Source organism: Gymnoscopelus braueri (genome assembly GCF_963280865.1).
Source record: "Gymnoscopelus braueri genome assembly, chromosome: 20".
Lineage (NCBI taxonomy): Eukaryota > Metazoa > Chordata > Actinopteri > Myctophiformes > Myctophidae > Gymnoscopelus > Gymnoscopelus braueri.
The window spans coordinates 15,966,985-15,991,631 of record NC_137622.1 but is presented as its reverse complement, the minus strand read 5'-3'; the positions used below and the strand labels follow the sequence as shown (position 1 = coordinate 15,991,631).

The following is a 24,647-nucleotide window of genomic DNA, read 5'->3' as shown; positions in this document are numbered from 1 at the left end:
GGAAAAGGGTATGTAGATGGGACTGAAGTGAGGTGAATGGAATGTGGGAGTGTTTGGAGGAGAGAGGCGGCAAGACGTTTTACTTTATTTATTTACCTAACACTAACCCTTATTCAGATATTTTTTATTTTACTTTATATCGTATTCCAGCGTTACTTCATTTATTATTCCAGTGTGTTGTATGTTACTTTACCTACAAGCAGAACATTATCAGCACTGCCTGTGTCAATCGGCATGTTCAGGTTTTGTTACAAGTAACGGCGCTACCCCAAACACTGGCTATGATGCAAGTCAGCTATGACGGCAGTAATGTGACATCAGGCATGATGTCAGCACTCTGTGTGACTGTGTATATATACCGCATCTCAGCTCATGGTAGCACCAAACAGCATCCTCGGCTGCACTCTCTTCTGAGCACAAGAGATGTTGCTGCTGGTGTTGGGTGCTGTGCTGCTGCTTTTCTGCAGTCTGGATGTATGGTATTTCGTACGAGGGGCCCTTGTGTTCATCAAGGCACTGTTTCAACCCCGGATATGGGACATTCTAGCCGAGCAAAGTGTGGATGGAATGGTCCTCACCCATGATCTGGATTACATGGGCCACATGAACAACTCCCGGTACTTAAGGGAGTGTGATTTTGCCCGTTTACACCATTACATGCGGAACGGCATGTTCATGGCTTCGTACAAACTGGGTGGAAAAATGGTGATAGGGGCTTCCACTATTCGCTACCGGCGCTCATTGGTTTTCCGGGAGGCTTTTGAGATTCGGACCAAAGTTGTTAGCTGGGATGAGAAGGCATTTTACTTGGAGCAGCGTTTTGTGTCCAAGAAAGACGGTTTCATCTCAGCGATCATGCTCTGCCGGCAGAACGTGGTGCACAGCAGCCCTGAGAAGATCATAGAGCTTGTGTGCAAAAGGAAGATCCAGTGTCCCGATTTTCCAGAGGAACTGAAATACTGGATGAGTTTCAACTCAGCCAGCAGCCAGGCCCTGAGAGCAGAAAGTGGACTGGTTGAGAAGAACAACAATCTAGAAAAGTGTGCAGATATCAGCCAGGCCGGGTTGCCTACCCAGGGCTGTGTCAGTCGTAGGGTGCAGCCGCCGGGACACGAGGAACCTGCAGGGGAAAAGTGGTGAAAGTGAAAGTGGTTTTGGAAGTGTGCTCTGTAGAGGTCCCTCAACATTAGCTATTCCAATTTGGGTATGATATGATCTTGCGTTCATGATATACAAATGGCTTTTTTTTCTTTTTTTTTAATGCATGTTTGATTCAAATTTGCGGCAGATCGTTCATGATTTCTGGCCTTTAGCACTTTCTTCTTTTTGCTACTGAAGTATATTTCTGGTTCCAACAGTGGCTGTATCAGCCTCCTGGAAAGAGGTTTAAGAAGGGAAGTTCCAGTCCAAGGATTTGAAGTCAGGCATCATTTTATTTCCACCCAACAGGCAAACTGCCAGGTGGGGTCTGATTTTAGCAGCGCACCGCATCACAAGTCAAGCACATTATTTTATACTGTATACCTTCTGTCAACAAGAGGAGGAGGCTAGGTAGCTTAGCCCAGCCCCCAATTCCTGTAGGCCTGTCACACATCGAATACATGAATATTGGGGGTCGTGGCCGAGCCCCCCGCCCACACTCTGATTTGCATGAGTTTACAATGTACCAACTTGTGTTATGTCCAATTATCAAACTTTACTTTTGCACAAAAGCTGGTTTAGTAATCCTTGTTCAACATCTCTTAAGCTTTATAATAAGCCCACACACTATATACTTTCATGATTGCAAACAGCAGTTTAAGAATACAATGAGTCAAATAAAACCCAGCAGTCACTCTAAGACTGACCACTTCCCTTCACTGATGTTTCTCTTTGTTTACAACACAGGTCATAGTTATCAAGACTTTACTCATTTTAACTACATACTGCAGACCTAAAAGAGAAGAATAATTAGTGGGTAAACCTTTTAGCTGTTTACTCAGTCATCTTAACCTGGCTTTCATCACTACCCATTTGCTGTCTGCGGCTAAAGCCCAGGAAGAAACAATGGGATTATAATTAGTTCAAATTAAGACAAAAGAATGGCTCTGTTGGTTCAAACTCAAGACGGGGGTAGCATCACCGGACTCCAGGGGGGCAAGCTTCAAACATTCTGTATACAATAGGACAATAGGTTTCTCTTGTAGATGTAAACACAAGTTTCTTTGGTTAATCAAATCAAGGCGCTGTCTCTGTACCTTCACCTGCGAGTGTCAACACCGGAATTCTAAAGATTTACTTCTCTAAAACAAGACACAAAGGGTCTACCAGACAGCCTGTTCCATCCTTGGGTACTGTATTTTTACATGTCAATGCAGAGACATGCATCTGGTATTCTCGGGGGTTTGACAATCCGGGGTATTTTTCCACTAACTGCAAGCTCAAATTTACCTAATTCTGTATCTCAATATGCAATGAAATTACTTATATGGAACTTTATGTTTGAAATTATACTTCACTACTACTACAGATTGTGTCCAAAACCCACTTAATTTGGTGCACGTATGATCTCTGTGGAGTCATGTCAATCATAGTTAATCAGAATAGAATCTCTGTGGAGTCATGCCAATCATAGTTCATCAGAATAGAATTTGAAAAATCTGACTAATACATCGTGATTACATGACTCACAGAGATCATGTGCACCGAATGAAGTGGGTTTTGGCCAAAATCTGTAGGAGTAGTAGCAAAAAGAAGAAAATATTGTCAGGCAGAATTGGGCAGGGCCGATATGGGGCGTTGCGTCATCATTAAAGGAATACAGAGGACAAATGTGAAAAGAATGTGTGAGATCATCTGCTCACAGTTGCACACGCACACACACACACACACACATGTGCGGAAATATGAGATAGTGAGTCCTCAGAAAGCACTTCGTCATCACTGGTCACAACATATTGCACACATGTTTGCAGCACACAGTACGTCATCCACACAGTGTAGGATTCTTGTTTTTTTTCAGTTGATTTACAGAATGTCTCGTAGCATTTAGTAAACCTTACCTGGATATCGTCTTTATATGGCATGAGCAGTAACACCTTTGGATAGGTAAATATGAAACTTTGAATAAATTGTGCAGTGCCTATTAAAGGCCAGTCCACACCAGAAGGTTCAATCCCTGGCTCCTCCTGGCTGTGTGTCAAAGTGTCCTTGAGAAAGACACTAGTCTGAAGTGCTTTGCATGGTTTCATCCGCCATTGGTGTGAAATACATTGTAAAGTGCTTCGGAGAACGGTGCTATATAAATGCAATCCATTCACCGTACAGCACTATATGGGTACCCGTTGCCCAGCATTGCAATTTGTTGCAATGAGAAAGCCTATAAGCACAATGGAGAGACCATTGGAGAAGAACTTGGTGGCAAATTGCAGGAAAATGCATCATGGAACAGTTAAACGTGGACCATTTGGACCAGAAGGAAAGCCAGACACATGCTCCGCCTAGTTTATACTCTATAGTACGTACAATAGTGTCACATAACAAAAATAGCATGTACAAGCTTACACCGTCACTCGTCTGTCCTGACTACATTCTGTTTGTTGGTAATAAGGTGACACCCTTGCGTGATGGAGTATAAATTATGCTTTTGCTACACCCTGTTTCAACCCTGTTTCCATCACTTTATCACAGTGCAGGTGGAAACAGGGTGTAGCGATTATTATGGACAGTAAAATGTAACATTCGACTGGTAAATTAGAATCGTAACGATTCGTCTCGTTGGCCGGCCAAAAAAAGAAGCCAAGTGGAAACGCTGACAGTTATAATCAAATACGATTGATATTTGTCAATCACAAATTTCTTTTAGGAAAACACAATACAACACAATAATATACACAGCTAAAGATAGTGCAGGCAGGGACGCATGCACGCGCATGTGCACGCACGCACACACACACACAAAACAACAAGGATACTGTTGTTAGGATACGGTCCAGCTGCTACTCAGGCAGCTCTTTAGTGAGGACTTAATGTTAACCATTGAGTCAATGGACTTGTCTTGAGGCTTGTGGGTAGCCCATTCCACATGACTGCTGCCGAGTATAAAAACATGTTCTCTCTTACCCATACAGATTAGAAATGTAATTGACTAGATATTTGGGTACCTCATTGTCCCCTGAACCATGCACATTTTAACATGAAATACTCCTCCACTCTGAGCCACTCGATGTGATGGGCTGGAGATTAACTAAATTTGGGCACTAGCATCATAACATCGGCAAATAAACTGCACCTCTGTGTATTGTGATTATTCATATTCAGACCTATATTTATTGCCAGACCCAAGGGGTCGGCCTACATGAGGCTTTGTCCCTATTTCGTCCATACATGGGCATAAAAGAGGGTTAAAGTTTCGTCCCCCATAGTGATGGAGCTCACTTTTTAAAAAAAATATTTTTTGAAGTGCATAATCCTATTTATAGGTTATTAATGTCATCATGTGTCTCGCTAGCCAATCACAGTGCTGAATAGAGTCAGCCAATTTCGTCCCCCTTTCGTCCATACATGGGCATAAAAGGAAAAGGAATTTATTCTGGGTCTGGCAGAACCAGGTCTCCTGGTCTTGTTCTTAGGAGTTCAGGCATTCAGCCACTCAAGTTATAGCCTGGCTAACATGCTGTCTGTGGTTCAGCAAGATGGGTCAGTCCAGAACAGTCAGTCAAAACACCATTTTACTTTATTATGTTTTCTTTAAATGTCACTTGCAATTACCGTTTTCTTGCGCTGGATTCTGTGACTCTGACTATTTTCCGGGGAATATATTGTCAGGCCAGCAATTCATATAAATAACACAAAATCTAGAGCATCACCGTGACCTTTTGAGTGGAGTGGGCAGAGTGAGAAAGTCCTCAGCTAGAGTCACTTCTATACCACTGCCTTGCAGAGCATCCTCAGTCTGTCTCTTGAGTTCTGTAATGTCCCCCCCCCCCCCCTCGTAGGGTGGCCTCATGAACGGGGACTGAGGGGACTGAGCTACAGTCCCCTAATGCAGACTCCTCCCCATGGCCTCTTCCAATAACTCACTAGAGGACACCACACGTCCGCTCTCTAGTGTCAACGACTCACCCGCTTTCAGGTGCCCATAAAGTGGTCCTGGCTTCAGGCCCAGCTCCTGAAGCAGTTGAGTGTTCAGTCTCCCTGGCCTATCCTGCTCCTGAATGGAGAAGCCAAAGGATGGGACGCAGTGGAACAACCTTAAAGGGTAATACCACTTTGGTAGAGGTTTGGGTTGTGCAGTTACCTTGCCATGATGTAACCCCAAAAGGTGGGCAAGAAATCAAAAATAATTGCTCCATTGATTAGAAATTGATAATTCAAAATATGCTCCTCATTGACTTACATTGTACGGTAAAACAGCTCTTTAAGTCACTCTTTTAGCACATAAATGAACCCAAACATAGCTGATTCAGGCAATATAGAGCATCACCAAACCCAGTACTGTTTGTTTTTTTTATAAAAATGTCAACTTCCTGTTGATTTTACTATTTGAATATCTGGATCCGGATCCGCGGATCCAGTCCAAGTTTTGTACTTATTAAAAATGGCAAAATCAACAGGAAGTTGACATTTTTATAAAAAAAAATAAACAGTACTGGGTTAGGTGATGTTCTATATTGTCTGAATCAACTTTGTTTGCGTTCGTTTATGTGCTAAAAGAGTGAGTTTGAGAGCTGTTTTACCATACAATGTAAGTCAATGAGGAGCATATTTTGAATTATCAATTTCTAATCAATGGAGCAATTATTTTTCTTTTTTGCCCACCTTTGGAGTTACATCATGGCAAGGTAACTACACAACCCAAACCTCTACCAAAACTCGAGGTTACGGTTGTAACCCCGGTTTCTTTAGAATTCGGAGTAACATACTCACTATGGGATATCAGCGCCTCCTGGCGATGAACAGAGCTACATACCATAAACTCCCGGGCCATTCATTGGCTGAGAAGGGTATGTCACGTGTCCGGTAGACCGGAAGAGGTATAAAACCTCTTGCGTGACGTGGCTCATCCTCTTTAACAACCGCTCTCTGCATGCAGATGCACACAAACAGGGGTGTTAGGTGAGTATGTTACTCCGAATTCTAAAGAAACCGGGGTTACATCCGTAACCTCGAGTTTCTTGTCAAATTCTCCGTAACATACTCACTATGGGATACATAAACCCCCCCTGGGGCTTATAGCCATACCGAAAACCCTCTCAGGTCCGCACGCCCCCTAGCCGCAAGGTCCCGCCCCCACGGGCGTGACCTTTGGCCTCCTGGGCGCCCCAACCCTCCGGGCCGGGGTGCGGGATATTGAAAGAAAGAAGACCCTGACAGACCAAGTCTGCCTATTCATCTAATGAACAGACACAAGTCTGACCCATAAGTGAAAACAAGGAAACAGGGCCTCCTCCCCTGGAAACCTACCAACGGTGGTTCCGAGGGGACTCCAGAGAAGGAAGGTAGAGAAGGGAAAAAAGGCGGGTTACACAAAAAACCTGCCAACCTCCCCTACCCTAACTAGAGACAGCCGCTATGTCCAGTACAGCGTGCGCCACTGACGCCGCTGCCACATCCAGGCTGTAGAAGGCCGCAAAAGTCGATGGAGACGACCAGTTTGCGGCCGCGCACACCTCCTGGACCGACATTCCCCTGGAGAGGGCCCAGGAAGTAGCCACGCCTCTAGTAGAGTGAGCCTTCAGTCCTTCTGGAACTGGAGCGCCACTACTGACGTAGGCCAGCCTAATGGCATCCAAACTCCATCTAGAAAGCGTCGCCTTAGTCACTGCCTTCCTCCGACCATCTGGGCCGAAGGAGACAAAAAGTTGCGACGATGACCGGCCGACCGCCGTCCTCTGGCAGTAGAGCTTCAACACCCTCACTGGGCAGAGACAGTGCAGCCGCCTATCCTCTGCAGAAGCGAAAGGATGCGGATGAAAAACTACCAGCTCAACCGGTGTCTGGGTCACCATTCCGTTCTTGGGAACAAACGCCATGTTGGGCTTAACCAAACCCTGCTGTCGTCTCCCAAGAACCTCATGCACTCCGAACTTACTGAGAGCGCATGTATGCCGCTGACCCGTGTAGCTGTAGTTAAAACAACCACAAGAACCGTTTCGAGACTAACGATCTCCAGATCCACAGACTCAAAAGGCTCGAACGGTGGGAGGCAAAGCGCCCCCAGCACCACCGCCAGGTCCCAGGCCGGGAACAGAGGCCTAGAGACCGGCCTGGCCCGCCTGGCACCGTTCATAAAAACTACGCACCAGCGGATGTCGGCCAACCGTCATGTCATTGAAACCCACGTGACAAGCGGAAATGGCCGCCTGGTACACCTTAACCGTCGAGAAAACCAGACCTTGGTTCAATTTGTCCTGCAAGAACATGAGGATGCTGCGTACCGGGGCCCGGAAGGCCTCAACCGGCGGTGACTGACTCAGACACCATGACACGAACAGGTTCCACCTGTCGTCGTACGCAGACCTCGTGGAAAGGGCCCTCGCCCCCTGGATGGTAGCTACCACCTCAGGGGGCAGGCCATAAGAAGTCAAGGTCTCCCCCTCACGGGCGAAGCCCACCGGTCTAGGTCCTGAGGTTGCTTGTGGAAAATCCCGACCCCTGCCTGCCGTAGCAGATCTCTGATCGGGGGGAGGGCCCAGGGCTCGTTGTAGAGGAGAGGATTATTCCTAACCTCCACGCGCCCCACGCCAGTGCCACCAGTGGCACTGACAGTCCGTGGAGTCTGACCCTCTCCAAGTTGAGAGGACCAACTCCAGTAACGGGAATGCATAAAGCAGTTCAGTCGGCCAACCTGGCCCAGATCTGGCTTGTTATCTCCGGAGGAGAGGCCAATCTGCGTACCAAAAAATGCCCCTGGACAACAGAGTCGCTCCGCTGTTCAGGAGGCCCGGTACCTGTGAGGCTCTGGTTGACGTAAGGCGCGCGTCGCACCACAGCGTCAGATCGCCAGCTAGCCTGTCCAACACTGGAGAGGCCAGGCCTCCCTGCTTTTTGGCATAGCACACGGTCGTGGTGTTGTCGGTTCTGATCAGGACATGACAACCTCGAAAACTGAGCCTTGCAAAGTCTGACCGTCAGAAGAAGACCGTCATCAGCTCCAGGTAGTTGATGTGGGCCGTCTGTAGACTGGGACCCCACACCCCCCTGGCCGAGCGGCTCTCGTGGACGGCACCCCTCCTGTGAGGCTGGCGTCCGTGGTAATGACCTTCCGCGAGACCACAGCCCCCATTCTGACCCCTTGGACAGAAGGGCTGCATCTGACCACGAAAAGCTGTCTATCCCGCCCGGGACAGACGCGCCGTGAGCCTGGTCTAGCCCAGCGAGATCCCCTATGAAGGTGGTCTGCTGAGACGGGACCAAGACGCTCGACGGACGGTGACGGTGAAAACCCCGCGACATCAAGTGGGGAAACGGCCACGTCTGTGTGCCGCGCCACCTCCTGACTGTGGTGGATAGAAAGGAACGTGGAAATAAGCATTGAAAACAATGCCGGTCCACCCACCTCCTTAACGCACCGTCCGCAGAGACGGTCACACACCAGTACAACCACAGTGTGCTGTTGTTGATCAGGGGAGCTGACCAGTACAACCACAGTGTGTCACTGCTGTACTGAAAAACCCCTACACACACAGTGTACCACTGAAGTACCGGGATACAAACAGTTCCGGACTGCAAACTCCCCAACAAGCTGCCTCAGCAAGCGAGTTAGGAGGGGCTCTGATGTCACCCAGTGCGGACAACGCACACGTTTCCAACTGGACCGGTGATGTCGCCACGTGATCCAGCGGACCCGCACGTGCGGGGCCGTTAGAGACCGTGGAAGGGTAGCGGTGGTAGGTGGCCACCGTGGTGTTGCTTTGGGGCTGGCCATGCGCTGCACCAAAAAACAACACTGCAATGTGTTGTTGTTAGTGAGGCCAGTTAGCCGCCAATTGAAGCAACAGTAGCCTGACTGGAGGTTATGCAAACCTAGCAGCTAACAAGCTAGTCAAGGCTAAATCACCATGAGCCAAGAAACGTTGAAATCCGTTTCCAAGGGAACCAGTTTGTTGTGTGTGCGTTGCCATGGGGACCAAAGACGCTACTACTGGTGCTAGCAGCGCTAACCCTGTGTGCGTTGCCATGGGGACCAGTGACGCTGCCACTGCCGCCAGCGGTGCTAACCCTGAGGTGACCGCTCGAGGCAGTAGAGGTACTAACGGTCCGTCCCGAGGACCCGGCGGGGTCACGTGACTGGTCACGGGGACCTTGCCTGACGTCAGCATCCGGTTTGTCCGCCAGCGCAGCCTGTCTGTTTCCAAGGAAACCAACGGCGCTGTCACTCTGACAAACGGGGCCGTCCGAAATAAGCCTACCTTGGCCGTCGCCCTCTCGTCTGAGCCCAAAGGCTCCGGACGGAGCGTCGACAAAGTCGTCCTCCCCGTAGGGAGTGCTTTGTCGCTCGTCAGTGGCGAACGAGGCCTGTAGTCCGTGAGGCGGTACGGCAAAGGGGCATCTGTCCCTCCAAAATGGCGGAGACAGAGGTCCGCCCTTTGACCCAAGTATTTATTGAGACCCTTCAGATTCAGAATGGGTCGTACCCCCCCCCCCCCTTCTTTTCAACCAGAAAATATTACGAATAGAAAACCAGTTGGTTCCGATTCATAGATAGTTCTCTGACTATGTTACTCTGAATTCTAAGGAAACCGGGGTTACAACGTAACCTCGAGTTTCTTGACAAATTCTTCGTAACATACTCACTATGGAGAGAGAGAGAACCCCCTCTCTCAGAGACATGGTTGCCTTATCCTCTGCATGAGAGGAACAACACTGTGTCTGACACAGGAGATTTTATGCATAAGAGCACGTGGAAAACACACCAATACAACCACAATGTGTTGTTGCGGATCAGGGGAGCTGACCAATACAAACACAGTGTGTCACTGCTGTACTGAAAAACCCCGTACACACACAGTGTAACGCTGATGTACTGGGATAGTAAACAGAAGTATCGGAAGTAATTCTTTAATAGCGCCCTTGCTCAAGAGGAAGGAGACTTCCTCCCTCAGAGTGATGGCTGCTGGACCCTTTGCATGGGAAAACAATACTTTTCTGTCATGGGGGGTTTTGTGGAGAATTGCAGCCTGAAACCCTTTAGTATTGTGAGCAATACCTAAGGATTCGGCCTGCAAACCTTCCATTGCTTCACACACCGAGCAAGTGGATTGGACGATGACGTCATCGGCCGCTCGGAGAGTGGGAGCGTTGCCATGGGGACCGTTGCCATGGGGACCAGTGACGCTGCCACTGCCGCCGGCGGTGCTAACCCTGAGGTGACCGCTCGAGGCAGTAGAGGTACTAACGGTCTGTCCCAAGGACCCCGCGGGGTCACGTGACCTGTCACGGGGACCTTGCTTGACGTCAGCATCCGGTTTGTCCGTCATCGCAGCTTGTTCGTTCCCATGGAAACCAACGGCACTGCTACTTGGACAGACGCGACGCTGGACAGACGGGGCCGTGTGTGTGGCCCTCGTTTAGTAGCGCTGGTAAGCCCGGGCCAACGGAGGACTCGGAGGAGTCACGTGACTGGCCACGGGAAAAAACCCCGGCGTCAGAATTAAGCCCATAGATATATACAGTGAAAACAAGATCACACCACTGGATATATATATCAATGATTAATCCTACCTTGGCCGTCGCCAGAGTGTAGAAGAGAGAGTAACGTCACGCTTTGATCTCGCCGCAAAGCGGGCCTCTATGGGCTATAGTTCCAACATTGGAACTATCTCATTGACGTAGACAGAGCACTTCCGCATTCCATTCTCACAATGGGATCGACGCTACTGTCATTACTCTCTTCCTAACTTACTCTGGCCGCCGCCATCTTGTCTGAGCCCAAAGGCTCTGCATGAAGTGTCGACAAAGTCGTCCTCCCTAGGAGGTGCTTTGTCGCCCTCCAGCGGCGAACGTGAGGCGGTACGGCCAAGGGGTCATGTCTGACCGAAGTACTTCCGGTTCACAGTGGTGCTTGGGCACTTCCTGTGGGACGGAAGGCAAAAACCGGCGTGACCACATTCCACTGGCGCATTTGCGCCCTCTGGCGGACAGGGGTGATGTCGGTTTTTATATTACCTTCATATGATCCAAAAACATGCACAGATGTTATCCAACAATGTCTAGAACATCGGGACTCGGGTGTTCCAGACATTGTGGGCTTATGAATCGAGAACGTTGATACATTACATGCACAGATATTATCCCATCAATGTCTGGGATACCGGAGTTCGGGCATCACAGACTTTGTGGACTTATATACACAGAGAGCATTGGAGCAGAGAAGCCCGCCTGCAGGGGACTCCACTGCTCCGCTGCTCTTAGGCCACGTGAAAGAAAGAGATTGTTTGTAACATGTAACACATTTATTTCTTTGGCAGAAAAAATTGTACATTTAAACACACATTCGTTTTCATTAAACAAGACCTTTTGGCAGTCAAAGAGCCGTCCATCTTGTCCATCGAGGCATGTAAAGCTACTGTTCTCTTCCCCCGCAAGAAACGGCCGGGGGGAGGGGGGGCTGAACCGGTCTGTGCACCGGTGAGAGTCTGCTAATGTGCTAATGTGCTTTGTGTACTTGGAACATGTGAAATGAAACAAGAGCAGGCACAGAAACAGTAAACAGCATGAAATGTTTTAACATATTCTTATGACAAAAACAACATGTGTCCCAATGGCGCCCGATGAGCCTGTCCAAGGTCTTCAGAAGCCCCCGAGGTGGCTCGATACACAGAGTGAGAAGGCTAACAAGCTGGTGTTGTCCTAGCGAGGCAAGCTAGGCTAGAACAACGCTGTTAATAACCTGTTGCATGGGTGTTAAGCCAACAAAAACACTGCCTGACTAAGGCGACGTTAAACTAGCGAAGCAGCTAACGTAGCTAGTCTGGGCTAACTCACTCACGAGCTTCTGCCTCGTTCTCCCCTCGTCCATGCTGCCGTCGCCGGAGCCCTTTCGTTGTCCTCTGGCGACGCACCGCCGTCCCGGTACGCTTGCTGTGGCAGCGGAGTAAACGGCTGGGAAGAGGGGGAGGAAGTGCCGCTAGGTAGTTGCACCTGGGTGGTTCCCCCAGACACGGTGCTAGCGGCTGCTGTAGTGCTGCGTAGCACAGCTTGTGTAGCAGCCTGGAGGTGCTGCGAGCGGTGGCTAACGCCGCTCGCCACCGGCTGCTGTAGTGCTGCGTAGCACGGCTTGTGTAGCAGCCTGGAGGTGCTGCGAGTGGTGGCTAACGCCGCTCGCAGCCGGGACTGCTGGAGGGCCCATGTTGATCTGAGGACGCACGTGGTGGGCCCCACCACCCACGTTCCCTGAGCCGGTGTCCAAGCGGGGTGTTGCTGGAGCCGTGACGACCGGGGACGAGACGTCGCTGCTTCCCGCAGCCAGGGCGCTGGCCCTGGCTAGGCGGCTATCGAGGTGCAGCGTGGAGAACAGAGCGCAGTCCTCGCAGCGTCCCGGTGCATCTTGGAAATGCCTCGTCCATGCTGAGTCCGAGGCACGAGATGCAGAAACCAAGAGGGTCATCCCCGGCGATCATCAAGCGGCAGAGCAGCAATACGCAGGGACGTGGAACCTCCATCTCGAGCTAACCTGTTAGCTTTCAGCCGCAAGGCTAAGAGCGCGGAAAACTCAAAGGAGGAAAACTTGCTTATAGCAGTAAAAGAAAGAAACAGAAGATAGCCGCGGGAGCGGAAATAATAAAACTTATTTTTTTTAATAGGAGGAAAACCCGTTGGTTAGTACAAGTACCACCGAGTGGGCTAAAGATGGTTTCTGTCCTGATCAAAGTTACGTTTGTTATTATTAAGGTATGTCTTGAGCTGTTGCATCTGCCATGCAGAGAAGCGAAAGAGGATGAGCCACGTCACGCAAGAGGTTTTATACCTCTTCCGGTCTACCGGACACGTGACATACCCTTCTCAGCCAATGAATGGCCCGGGAGTTTATGGTATGTAGCTCTGTTCATCGCCAGGAGGCGCTGATATCCCATAGTGAGTATGTTACGGAGAATTTGACAAGAAACCTCTTGAAGGTGGTAACAGTCAGTGGAGGCATCCAGGAAAATGGAAATGACAACATTATGTTGTCATTTCAATGCTGAGCTGTCCTTCTGGTGGACTCCGATCTGGGGTTGGTTCCAGTTCAAGAAGATGAATTGTGGCCAAGAGTCGCCCTGTGGAAGTGCCTAAGGCGTATGTCCAAATATGGGCAAACTCGTCCAGACACACAGACGCACTGTATTGTGTGACACCAGGCATGGCCATTATGGACCCACAGACCCACATAAAGACAAGACAACTTGAACTTTATATAGATCTTATTTAGGGCAGCGGTTGCTCAGACGGTACAGTACAGCGGCCATCTGGGAATCGGAAGGTCTCCGACTGGGTCCTCAGCTTCAGCAGTCTTGGTGTCAAGGTGTCCCTTAACAAGACACTGAACCCCTAATTGCTCCCCAGTGCGCTCAGTTGGAGCAACACACTGTTGGGTCAAATGCAGATGAGTTGCTTCCCCTCAGGGATCACTGCAAATACCCTTTTTCCCAGCATGTCTAATTGCAGTATGTTGTATGTTACTGTGGTATGGTATTGTGTTTTTATTGTGATATGGATCTCCCTTGGGTCTGAAATAAAGATTCAATTGACTTGAATTACTGTGTACCTTCTTCCAGTCGCACAAAATAAGAAAAAAATATATCTTTGAAACATCTGTCTCTTTATTGCAAGATGGCAACACTGTTGACTTGTAATGTAATTAAGATTTAAAGAATATTCTGGCAATTACCTGTCTAATGGGGCGTTGATCCAGCCCTCATTGTACAAGCTGTCGCTCTCTTCTGGATCGCACGCTGGGAGACAGGCAGAGGCAAACATAATGGCAAGCCTGTAATATAGAGGAAGAAGAGCGAGATGGAGCCAGCAGGACAATAGTCATTTAGCACAATAGTCTTTTCTTATAGAGCACGGATATATCGGCCATTATTGGCAATTGTGCAGCTGAAGTGTCCTGACATAATGTCTGTATTTTGGGCATGTCAGTATAGGTGAAAAATGTCCATATATATATATACGTTTTGCAACTTCATTTAAAAATATATATAATGGCAAAGACATAAAAAATTGGGATCGGCATCGGATCAAAAAATCTGGCCTCTAGTATTTTATCCTCTTCTGTCATTCCCTGAGGAAGCCCACATCTGCTATCTGAGAGGACGGGTGCGGGGTGAGCAGATATGTGTCAGGTATACCACCGGGTGGTTCTCGATCACAACTGGCCACAAACTGAAGCGAAAACCTGCTGCCTGTTCGTGTCACTTCAGCATGATGGCTGAACGGAGTGGGAGAGTAACCACATGGAACCATTCATATTCAGGGGTAGATACCTTCCTACCATATACCTTCCTAGCATCACCAGTGGCACCTGAAAGACATGCTGTGGCAGCGTTGCCGTGACAACAGATGTGAGCCCCTGGGCGTGAGGTCAGCGTTGAGTGACATCCCGTCTCCCTGTCTTCTCTGCTCCAGTGGCCGGTGCAGAGTGATTGTGACACTGTAGCGTGTGTGTGTGTGTGTGTGTGCGTGTGTGTGTGTGTGTGTGTGTGTGTGAGTGAGAGCACGTTACCCCCCCCCCCCAGGGGTACAGGGGCTGGTAGGGGTTAATAGGGGTTAAAAGGGGTAAAAAGAGGGGAGGGGGGTTAAATAAATGAGAGTGGTCAGGGTGAAAGAGTGATGAAGTGAGTTACACTGAGGTTGAATCGTTTTTTGTTCGGGGCCACGGAACTGCATTCATGACTTTGATATTCTAATGCCTGAGGGAATTCATTCACGTAATATAAAACACATTGCTTTGTGCAACAATAAAGATCAATCAAGAGGAATGTATTTGACTCTTACTCATACAGGTACAAGCAGTGCAATGTTGGTTATACTCATTCTGCTGATTGCACTGAGATATCAATTACGATGTGATTCCTCCTCTGAAGATGGAGCAACACTGCAGGAACACACACACACACACACACACACACACACACACACACACACACACACACACACACACACACACACACACACACACACACACACACACACACACAGAAAGGACACGGCAGGGTTTCTAACAATTATAGTGATTGTCACTTTTTGAGGAAAGGGAGAGAGCATTGAAAGCAGCTGTAGTGTTGGCCTGACCTGGAAAGGGGTTTTATGGAGCCTGACTTCCATGACTCTGGACTGCAGCCAGGGTCTGGGAAAGGCCCCTTTGATCTTGTTGGCATTTTACGCAGATAATGAAGGGGCTCTGCCTCAGGGGTCCTATACACAGGTTGAATAACCCCATCTTGAATCTAATCACATGTTCCGCCTTACAAGAATACACACACACACACACACACTCACGCACGCGTATAGTACGTATGTGAGTTACCTCTCTTAGTGCCAAGGTAGCCTACTTGTGGCACAGGAGCAGGAAGTAGAGGGGCCATTTGGTCAAGTGCCCTTGACCAATTGGTCATGGACACGGCCACTAACTGCTCCCGATGAACAGGTGGTGCCTTGAATATAAACGTTTTTTTGTTTTGTTTTTGCTGCTCAAATCTATGTCAATTTGAAATACTGAGGATCATGCCGGTATCATTACGGGACCACGCACTTTATAGGAGAGCTAAAAAATAATGTCTGATCTGTTTTTGTGTGCTTATGTATCTTACTCACCTGGCTGGCAGGAGAGTCACATTGATCACCAAGGACGTTCACCCAGAGCAAGGCGTGGCCGTGCTGTGAATTTCTTACAGCACCAAGTCATTTGGATTTTTGTTTTAACTTTTACTCTGTTACAATAGTTAAATCACAAAGCCTCTGTTACTTCAGGGGTCTTCAACGTTTTTAAGCCCAAAAGGACCCCCTCGATGAGAGAGAGATGAAGCAGGGACCCCCCCCCCACTACATATTGTATAAAATTGTGTTGCAGATTAAACTTTTTCATCGATTTCATAGACAGCACTATCATCCGTGTGTGTTGGATTCATGTTGATGTGTATTTTCAGACATGTAACTACTTAAACTGTCAATACTTATTAAACTTGACCTTTCACTCTGTACTTGGTCTGCACTTTTTCCCCTTTACACCAAACCTCTTTGCTGAAAATAGCCGATCAACAAGCTCACAACGCCTCGCACGGAGAGGCGTTGTGGGCTTGTAGATCGGCTATTATCTAGTTCTCGTCAGAATAGTGATGCTATAGGGTTCAAGAGGTTAATGTAAAAAAAAAAAATCCTATCACACAAAGATTTGGCGGCCCCCTTGTTGAAGACTCCTATGTTCTGTACACTTAAAAACAAGAAAATTGTTTCTAATCTACATGAAATCCTATGTTTCTCCAACTGAGAGGCACAGAATTTCTATTGTAGTACTAGTAGCTTATTTGACACAACTGCATAGGCTGTACAATTTAATATGACCATTGACCGTCAAGATTCAGAAATATACTAAATGTTTTTATTAAACAATTAGACAATGAGACATTTGATTAAATTAGGCAACCAGAAAACCCATAACTTTATACAAATAGAAAGTCCTATCAGTTCTAATTAACATTTCAAGTTTAGATGCACTAAAATGACATTAACAGGCAACGTTGTAGTGTTACCATAGCAACCACACCAGCTAGACTCAATTTATATAGACCTTATCCATGGAATTGTGTTGCTAGGGAACCATTTCCAAGTTTGTTTCCTTTCAGCTACCGATACTTAAAAAAAAGCAACAGGAAATAAACTTGAAACCATTTAAAAAAATTATTTTGTCAAGTGTGAAAAGGTCAATATAGCTAAAGTGGTGGCAGTGAACAATAAGGCTGAGCCGACAGCCTTTCGCTGTACAATAAATAGACTGAGATATTAACATTTTCAAAATAAATATTTAAATACAGGTGAACATCTCCATACCTGTGGTAATAAACACAGATGCACAAAGGCATCGACTGTGTGTGTGCATGAGAGAGAGAGAGCGAGAGAGAGAGAGAGAGAGAGAGAGAGAGTAATAAATACAACTAGAAAAAGTGCTCCTCGGAGCACAGGTCTCCGCCAGGTCAGGTAGGTTATTGTGGCCTCCTGGTGGCGCTATAATAGGCCCATGTGAAAAGGGTGCCATTTCTTCTTAGGCCTGGCACGGCAATTGGACACTGCATTCAGGATTTGAGGCATTCTGTTCAAAAAAATTAGTTTTGCTTAATTAGACCTGCTGGTGGCGCTATAACAGGCCAATGTTAAAAGGGTGGCATTTGTTCCTCAACATAGTGTGAATGTGCGTACAAAGTTTGACCGCAATCGGACGCAGCGTTCATGATTTGCGGCATTTTGTTCAAAACAACCCACTACTGCAAACTTTAGATGTGAATTTTTGCCAATCAGGATGGAATATAAAAAATCAAACAGATTCACCTTGATCACATGACTATAGAGATCATGTGTACCGATTTGCGTGAAATTTGGATACAATCGGAAGGAGTAATCTAAAAAAAATTGTTTTACATAAGTCGGCCTCCTGGTGGTGCTATAAAAGGCAGATGTGAAAAATGCAGGGCAAAGGTTTTTCCTTGACCTCTAAGGAGTGTGCATACAAAGTTTGACATAGATCGGTGCAGTTATAAGTAAAAACACGAATTGGCCTGTTATAGCGCCACCATGAGGCTGATTTGAAAATATTTAAGTGGCATTTCTTCCTCGTTATAGTGGAAATATGCGTGCAAAATTTCACGGAGATTGCATGCTGTGTTCATGATTTGAGGCATTTTGTTCGAAACGGAGCACTCCTGCAAACTTTGGAAGCCATTTTTAGCCAATCAGGATGGAATATAAAAAATATGAAAGACTCTTTTTGTTTAATGACTATAGAGACACTATGTACCGAATTGTGAGATTTTGGGACCAAATCTGTAGGAGTACTGTCAAAAAATATGTTTTGCACAAATCGGCCTCCTGGTGGCGCTATAAAAGGCCCATGTGAGAAATTTGGGGCAGAGGTTCTGCTGTGGCATCCAGGGAGTGTGTGTGCACAGTTTCGATCAAGCCAACGGTGTCGGAGATTAGCTGTCCACAGACAGAATGACGGACGGACACACGGACACACGGACGGACAGGGGGCAAAACATACTCTCTCGCCATGCCTTTCGGCCTGGCGGAGACAATTAGTGAGGAAAGTCAATGTTTGTCTTGCTAACCAGGTGGCAAAGTAAGTTGGGTTAGCAATCTCAGATCTTGACAGGATCTACACAGAATTGAAGTTTGTATAAACATTTATCAAGCAGAGTTTGACTCGACTCAGCCTACCCTAGCTGTGTCCGTTGGAAAAGGCTTGGCCCGGAGATTAACTTTGTGGTTTATACAGTATCCTACACATGAACAAGGAACAGGCTGCAATTGTATAGTGTACCGAACTGATGTAGGGTTACTTCCACTGTTAACCAGAGCCCTGCCAGCCTGCGGGCCCTGGGACATAAGCCCACCCGATCCCCCCTTAGCCCCGTTGTTAATCCGCCCCTGGTGAGGGAATGCTTCCACGCTCTCCCCTCCTTATTTTCCTGTTGCAGTATTGAGAGTGGCAGCTCCTTCAGAGAGCTTCCGGTACACATTTTCTTAAGTACATAATATGATGGTTTATTTTTCTAGTACTTTTTCAACATAATCCTAATTATTTTTATAGTGACGGATACCAAGATGTGAGCTAGGCCCAGATCCTTTGTTTACGTGCAGGAGGATCACCTAGCAGCATGAGGCAAGGCTACGCCCTAGGAATTGAAAAGGTTGTATTGAAGATGCAGAGCTGGAGTGAAGCGAACGGCAAGCAGATGGAAACTCAAGCCCTTTCCACCGTCGATTGTCATGGGGAACGTGAATTCACTGGCTAACGAGCTTGAGGAGTTTGCTGCACCGCTGATGAATCAGAAAGTTTATCATGAGTGCAGTCTAATGTGCCTCACAGAGACTTGGCTGAACGACAGCACACCGGATTTCTGTGGATACCTGGCTTTGTGACTGTGCGGACGGACAGGAATGCTAGAGTGAGTGGTGAGAACAGACGGGGGGGCTTGAAATGTTCATGAACAACAGATGGTGTAATCCAGGGCATGTTGCTGTGAAAGAGAAGATCTGTTGCCCAGACATAGAACTGCTAGCTGTCGGTTTAAGACCACATACCTACTGGGAGAGTTATCTCATGCCATTGTGGTCAATGTTTACATCTCGCCGCAGGCTGATACTGCATCTGCGTGACACCATTTGAAGCACTATCAGCTTCAGACTCAACATGCTGATGCCTTTATCGTGATATCTGGGGATTTTAACCACATGTGACTCTCAACTCCACTTTCACTGGCTTCTTTCAGTTTGTGTATTGCCGCACCAGGAACAATCCTATAAGACGCTAAACCTCCTTTATTGACCACACAGTTGTTAAAATCCATTTGTATTAGTCACTCTTGGGCTGACTGAGATTAAAGGACTCTTGTATTTGCTTGGGAAAGAATAGAATGCCCTTTCAAAATAAAGATGTTTGTTTATTTGCTCCTTGCCTTTACAAAGTGTAAATAAAATAAATACTAAAGATATAATGATCAATAAAAGATGCAAACTAAGCAGGTAAGTCACATCATGCAAACCATGCAAGGTCTGTATTCTCTTCAGTCTGCCACACCTCTTGTATGCAGGCCCTTTCATGTTGGAGAATTTGACCTGCCAGGTTTGCATACTCAAAGCCATTAATAAACACAATAGAAAAAGGCCAATAAATAAATGAAAATATATTACTGTCTCCTTCACCTCTGGTATGCTAATGTCAAGAGCCATAAGTCGCTTTTCCATTGCATATAACTGGCTCATCTACTCGACTTTACTTGCCTTTTTTAGTTTTCTATAGTAGTACTTTTTTGTACCTCCATCGAGGCTCCAAGCGAGCTCAAAATAACAAAGAGACATGAAAACACTGCAGACTACTGGTTCGTCAGAGAGAATTGTCACTATAGCATCATTGTGTCCTGTCACACTGGACTCCCCTAGACAATTATTCTGACCCTCCCCCAGGGCAGCACCATTGCTCCTGTCTCTGTGTGCTGCTGTCTCGTACTACCTCGTAACTTGCTAATGTCCCGTTAGCAAGAGCAGCTAGCTTGCGTTGATACACAACACTACAGGTTTTAGTTATGTTGGGGACAACTTGGGGAGTGCATCACTGTGGCTACACACGGAGACGACTGAACACTACAGTCTATCTGAACTTTAATCCTTGTTAAAACTGTATGCTGCTACCCCAACAACAAAGCCTGGATCACCAGCAACATCAAGGGCCTCAACCACAAGGAGAAGCTGAAGGAGGTTAAGAAGGATTACAGGAGGAAGACGGAGCAGAAGCCGTAGCAGAACAACAGGAAGTGTGGAGTGGGAGGAGGAACATCACTGGCTTTAAGACAGTCTGGACATGGGCTTACAAGTTAAACCAGTTCTACAAAACCCAGTATATGGATGGGCAATATGCAGAATTGTGGGTATTTTGGAGGGATAGTCACAACATTTTCCAGAAAATCACATTATAGACACTCATCCCTGTAAATAATTGCCCATGAAACTTGATCACTCTGTCACTCAGACAGTATATTTATAGTTTTGTTACCCAGTCAACAATTTCAGTAAAGTCAGTCTTTCATGCAATTGTGCGTTAAAATTGCAAAGTCAATCCTCGATATTTCTGTAATGTCAAGTCTGAATTTAAACAGTTAACCATTAAAAAATATATAAAACTATCCTACTTTTGAAACTAAAACCATCAGTTTTGTTCTTCGGGAGGTGAAACATGGATAGGACGTTGTGGTATCTGAGGCGTCTAAAAGGGAGTACAGCAGTACTGTGTGCCAGTGTGGTAGAAGTAGATGAGATGGATTACAGACTATGCTTGGTTGAGTGAATAGTTTGTTATTCGTTATAGACTTGGGGCCAGATTTACGTACATCAAAGTGCTTTTTGTGCTCGCAAGGTGCATGGATTTAATGTCTGATTTACTAAGCCAGCAGCTAATTATACAGTCAGCGAATGGGGCCGCCTTCTAGTCGCATTCTGTGTTTGAAGCAGAGCTTAAAAGGTGCAGTGGATTGGTGGGAACTGCTCAAAAAGAAAAGGAAAAGCTAAATTCAGTGATTCAGGGATGATTCAGTGATCCTTGGACATATTCCAGGTGCAGAGCCAGGCTTCGGCTTGAGTTGCAAAGAGCTTGATTGTTGCTGGGACGGCATATGGGTCATCTTTGATTTCATAGAGTAAATGTGTGACTGCTTAACCACTTTTAACCTGGTGTGTCTATTTTGGGCATGCCATTAGGCAAAACTATTATGAAGAAGTAGTGGAAATACCATAGAAAATTTGCCTGCAAAACCAACCCTCAAACTGTTGTGCTCTCCTCCTATTATTTATTTATTATATTGTACACAATCCTCCTTTTGAATACAAATTCATTAACACATTGATTGCCAAGATATTAAACATAGTTTTCTATCCCCTTGCCAGCGTAATTACCTCAATCCGATAATATTTGAAACGCTGTGGAAGCGACATTTGTGTCCCAAAAAAAAAGAATAGTCCCTGTAGGTTGGCAGAGGTATCTGTGTATCCATAGGAACGACAACCTTCCAACCACGATCCGCCATTTTGGGGCTACGGCCCGTTGAAAACGGGTGGTTTTCAATGCAAAGAAAAAGAAACTGAGTTACAGCTGTTTTTCTGAAGATCCCATCATTGGGATGAACGGATGTGACGTTTTTTGCGATGATGTCAAATCCACATACTACTTCTCTGAGCTTCCAAAGCTGTGTTAGGGTGCCCCTTGTGGAATTTAAAGGGGCCACACCATGAATTTCATTTTTTTTTTGGGGGGGGGGGGTATTTTTTGGGCTCCCCAGTGTCTCTTGTACCCCAAAAAAATTTTTTTTTTACATTCAGTCATTCATTCTCATTTCAGAGATTTTCAGAATGGGCGTGTCTGAACAGGCCATTTCAGAATGGCAATGCAAGTGACATCACTTGCCTTGCCATTGCATTGATGATGGCCAGACAGAATTGCTCAGTAGCCCCCCCCCCTGCCCAAAAGGACGTTTTGGTATTGCAGCTGAAAGTGCTGTATAAGCCAGAGACAATTGACTTTGGATGAGTATATCTGAGTGATGATTTAGGCTCAAACCTTTTGAAAAAGGTTTGAGGGACATACACCATATGATATTAAATATCAAATATTTTTTTTAAATTCATGGTGTAGATCCTTTAAAAAAAAAAAAAATTGGAAAGAACGCATCAATGCGATCTTGGCCATCAAGTGATGGATTTGAAAGAACGCATCAATGCGATCTTGGCAATCAATGTGTTAAGGAGGGAGGTGCATTCGTGATGACACACAAAGTGTGCTTAAAATCATAAGGAACCTGTATTTTCAGGCATGTGCACCTGTCCTGTTTAATAAATAACCCACGCTTCTAGGAGCAGAATGCATCCAAAATGAGAAACAAAAGGCTTAAGAAATGTGGCCTCTCTGACTTTTGTAGGTAGATTTCATAACAACACTATACAGCCGGCCACTTAACCACAGACTGCCTACTTCTCTGCAAACAAAGGGCCGTTTTCTCACCTTGTGCTTGAGGTATTAAATGGCATGAATTCTGGGATAGGGGTCTGGCTAGAGATTAGTGAGTACACGGGGGCATCAGCGTATGCATGCATTTCTTGCAGACCTGTGCACATCGCTGAAATGCACAAAAGGCACCCTTGGCCACGTGGATTGATCCATGAGTAGTGGTTGATTAATTTAAGTGTCTCTACGGTGACCTCAGGATAGTGGTTGGCAGATTATAACCACCCTAATTGATTGATCCATCTTTATTAGTGGTATAATGGAATTACCTATTGATGAGCCAAGCATACTGTTGTGATCAATAGACACTGGTAGTAGGTGTCTGGGCGGTGTAGACGTTGCCCACCACGGCAGAGGCCCAGGTTCAATTTCTGGCAGCGGTGCCTCTGGTTTGGCTGCGCGCGCTCAATAATTAGAATGCTTGAGCATACATTGAATAACAATGGTAAAGAAACTTCTAAATTATTTACAACCGTTGGCTCCAAATGTAAAGATAATTAACGATTTAAAGACATAAAGGTAGGCAGAGATGGCCAGAAACAATATGCAATGTACACTATAGCAATTTAATGGCAATGTACCGCGGAAATTTCCAAAACTGTTACTTTTCACGAAATGGAAAAATGAACATTGTGTTCTAATGGATCAATGTAGTTATTATTTCATCACAAGCTCTTGTTATACTTTTCATTTGTTGAATATTTATAAAACCCATATAGACACATGGCTCATAACACTGAGTCTGCTGTCACTCAAGTCAATTTCAATACTTGGCTCCTGTTTCTTTGCTTCGGGAATCTGCTAATGGGGACCTTGCCTGAGGCAAGGTCACACCCAGTAAGTATCAGTGAGAGGGAGCGAGACAAGGCCATGATACGGCCCTGAATTGAAAAACAACAACACTGGGGGAAAAAAAGCATTAGTCATTAGAAATGGGATCTCTCTACACTTCTATAGTCAAGATGATGGCTGTGTATTAGTGGTTATGGGGACCTCTCTGGCGAAGTTGGAAACAAACAGGCTGTTTAACATGTGACAATACTGTGTGTAGCAAACACAGGGGACAGAATCACAGCATCGACTGCAGCACACAGTCCACTTCTCCTCCAACTGCTCTCACACTGACCTAGTTAGTAACACTCCCTCTCTGTCTCTCTGTCTCTGTCTCTGTCTCTCTCTCTCTCTCTCTCTCTCTCTCTCTCTCTCTCTCACACACACACACACACACACACACACACACACACACACACACACACACACACACACACACACACACACACACACACACACACACACACACAGAAATGTCCACAAATACAGTATTATGTACACACATTGCGTGCAGGAATGCACACAAGGCAAAAGGAAATATCCACTGTGGAATTTTCTGGCATTTCAGGAGCAACAACTGGGTTATTCTCTCTCTCTCTCTCTCTCTCTCTCTCTCTCTCTCTCTCTCTCTCTCTCTCTCTCTTTTCGCACGCACGCACGCACACACGCATGCACGCACGCACGCACGCACGCACACGCACACGCACACGCACACGCGCACACTCACGCGTTCTCTCTTATTTCAGCAAAGGTACTCAAACACTATTATGTGTATATGTCTAAATTCGTCACTATATCAATATTGAGGTATATGGTCATGATGTATTTTGTCCATATCACCCAGTCCTCTGTTGTACTCTGTTGCTGACGACCCGTGCCACGTATCCAGTCGGTCGAATAGGCGGTTGTCCAGAACCGCAGATCCGACTGAGCTCCATATATGGGCATAAAGGGACACAGACAGATAATACAGAAATATCCATATATGGGCATAAAAGGGACGCAGACAGACAGACAGACAGGTACAGCGGGTACTCTGACTACATGTACAACGGGTATCGCATAAGTGGGTTGGGCATGTTTTTCT

General features: G+C 46.4%; 1 protein-coding gene across 1 annotated transcript; it reads left to right on the top strand.

Annotated features, from left to right (window-relative positions):
* Positions 1-423: 423 nt before the first annotated feature.
* LOC308075564 (protein THEM6-like) lies at positions 424-1,140 on the top strand (the record flags this gene model as incomplete). Its single annotated transcript, XM_080415510.1, has 1 exon — positions 424-1,140. The coding sequence occupies one exon, from the start codon at positions 424-426 to the stop codon at positions 1,138-1,140; it is 717 nt and encodes a 238-aa protein (XP_080271636.1).
* Between the last annotated feature and the right edge of the window lie 23,507 nt (positions 1,141-24,647).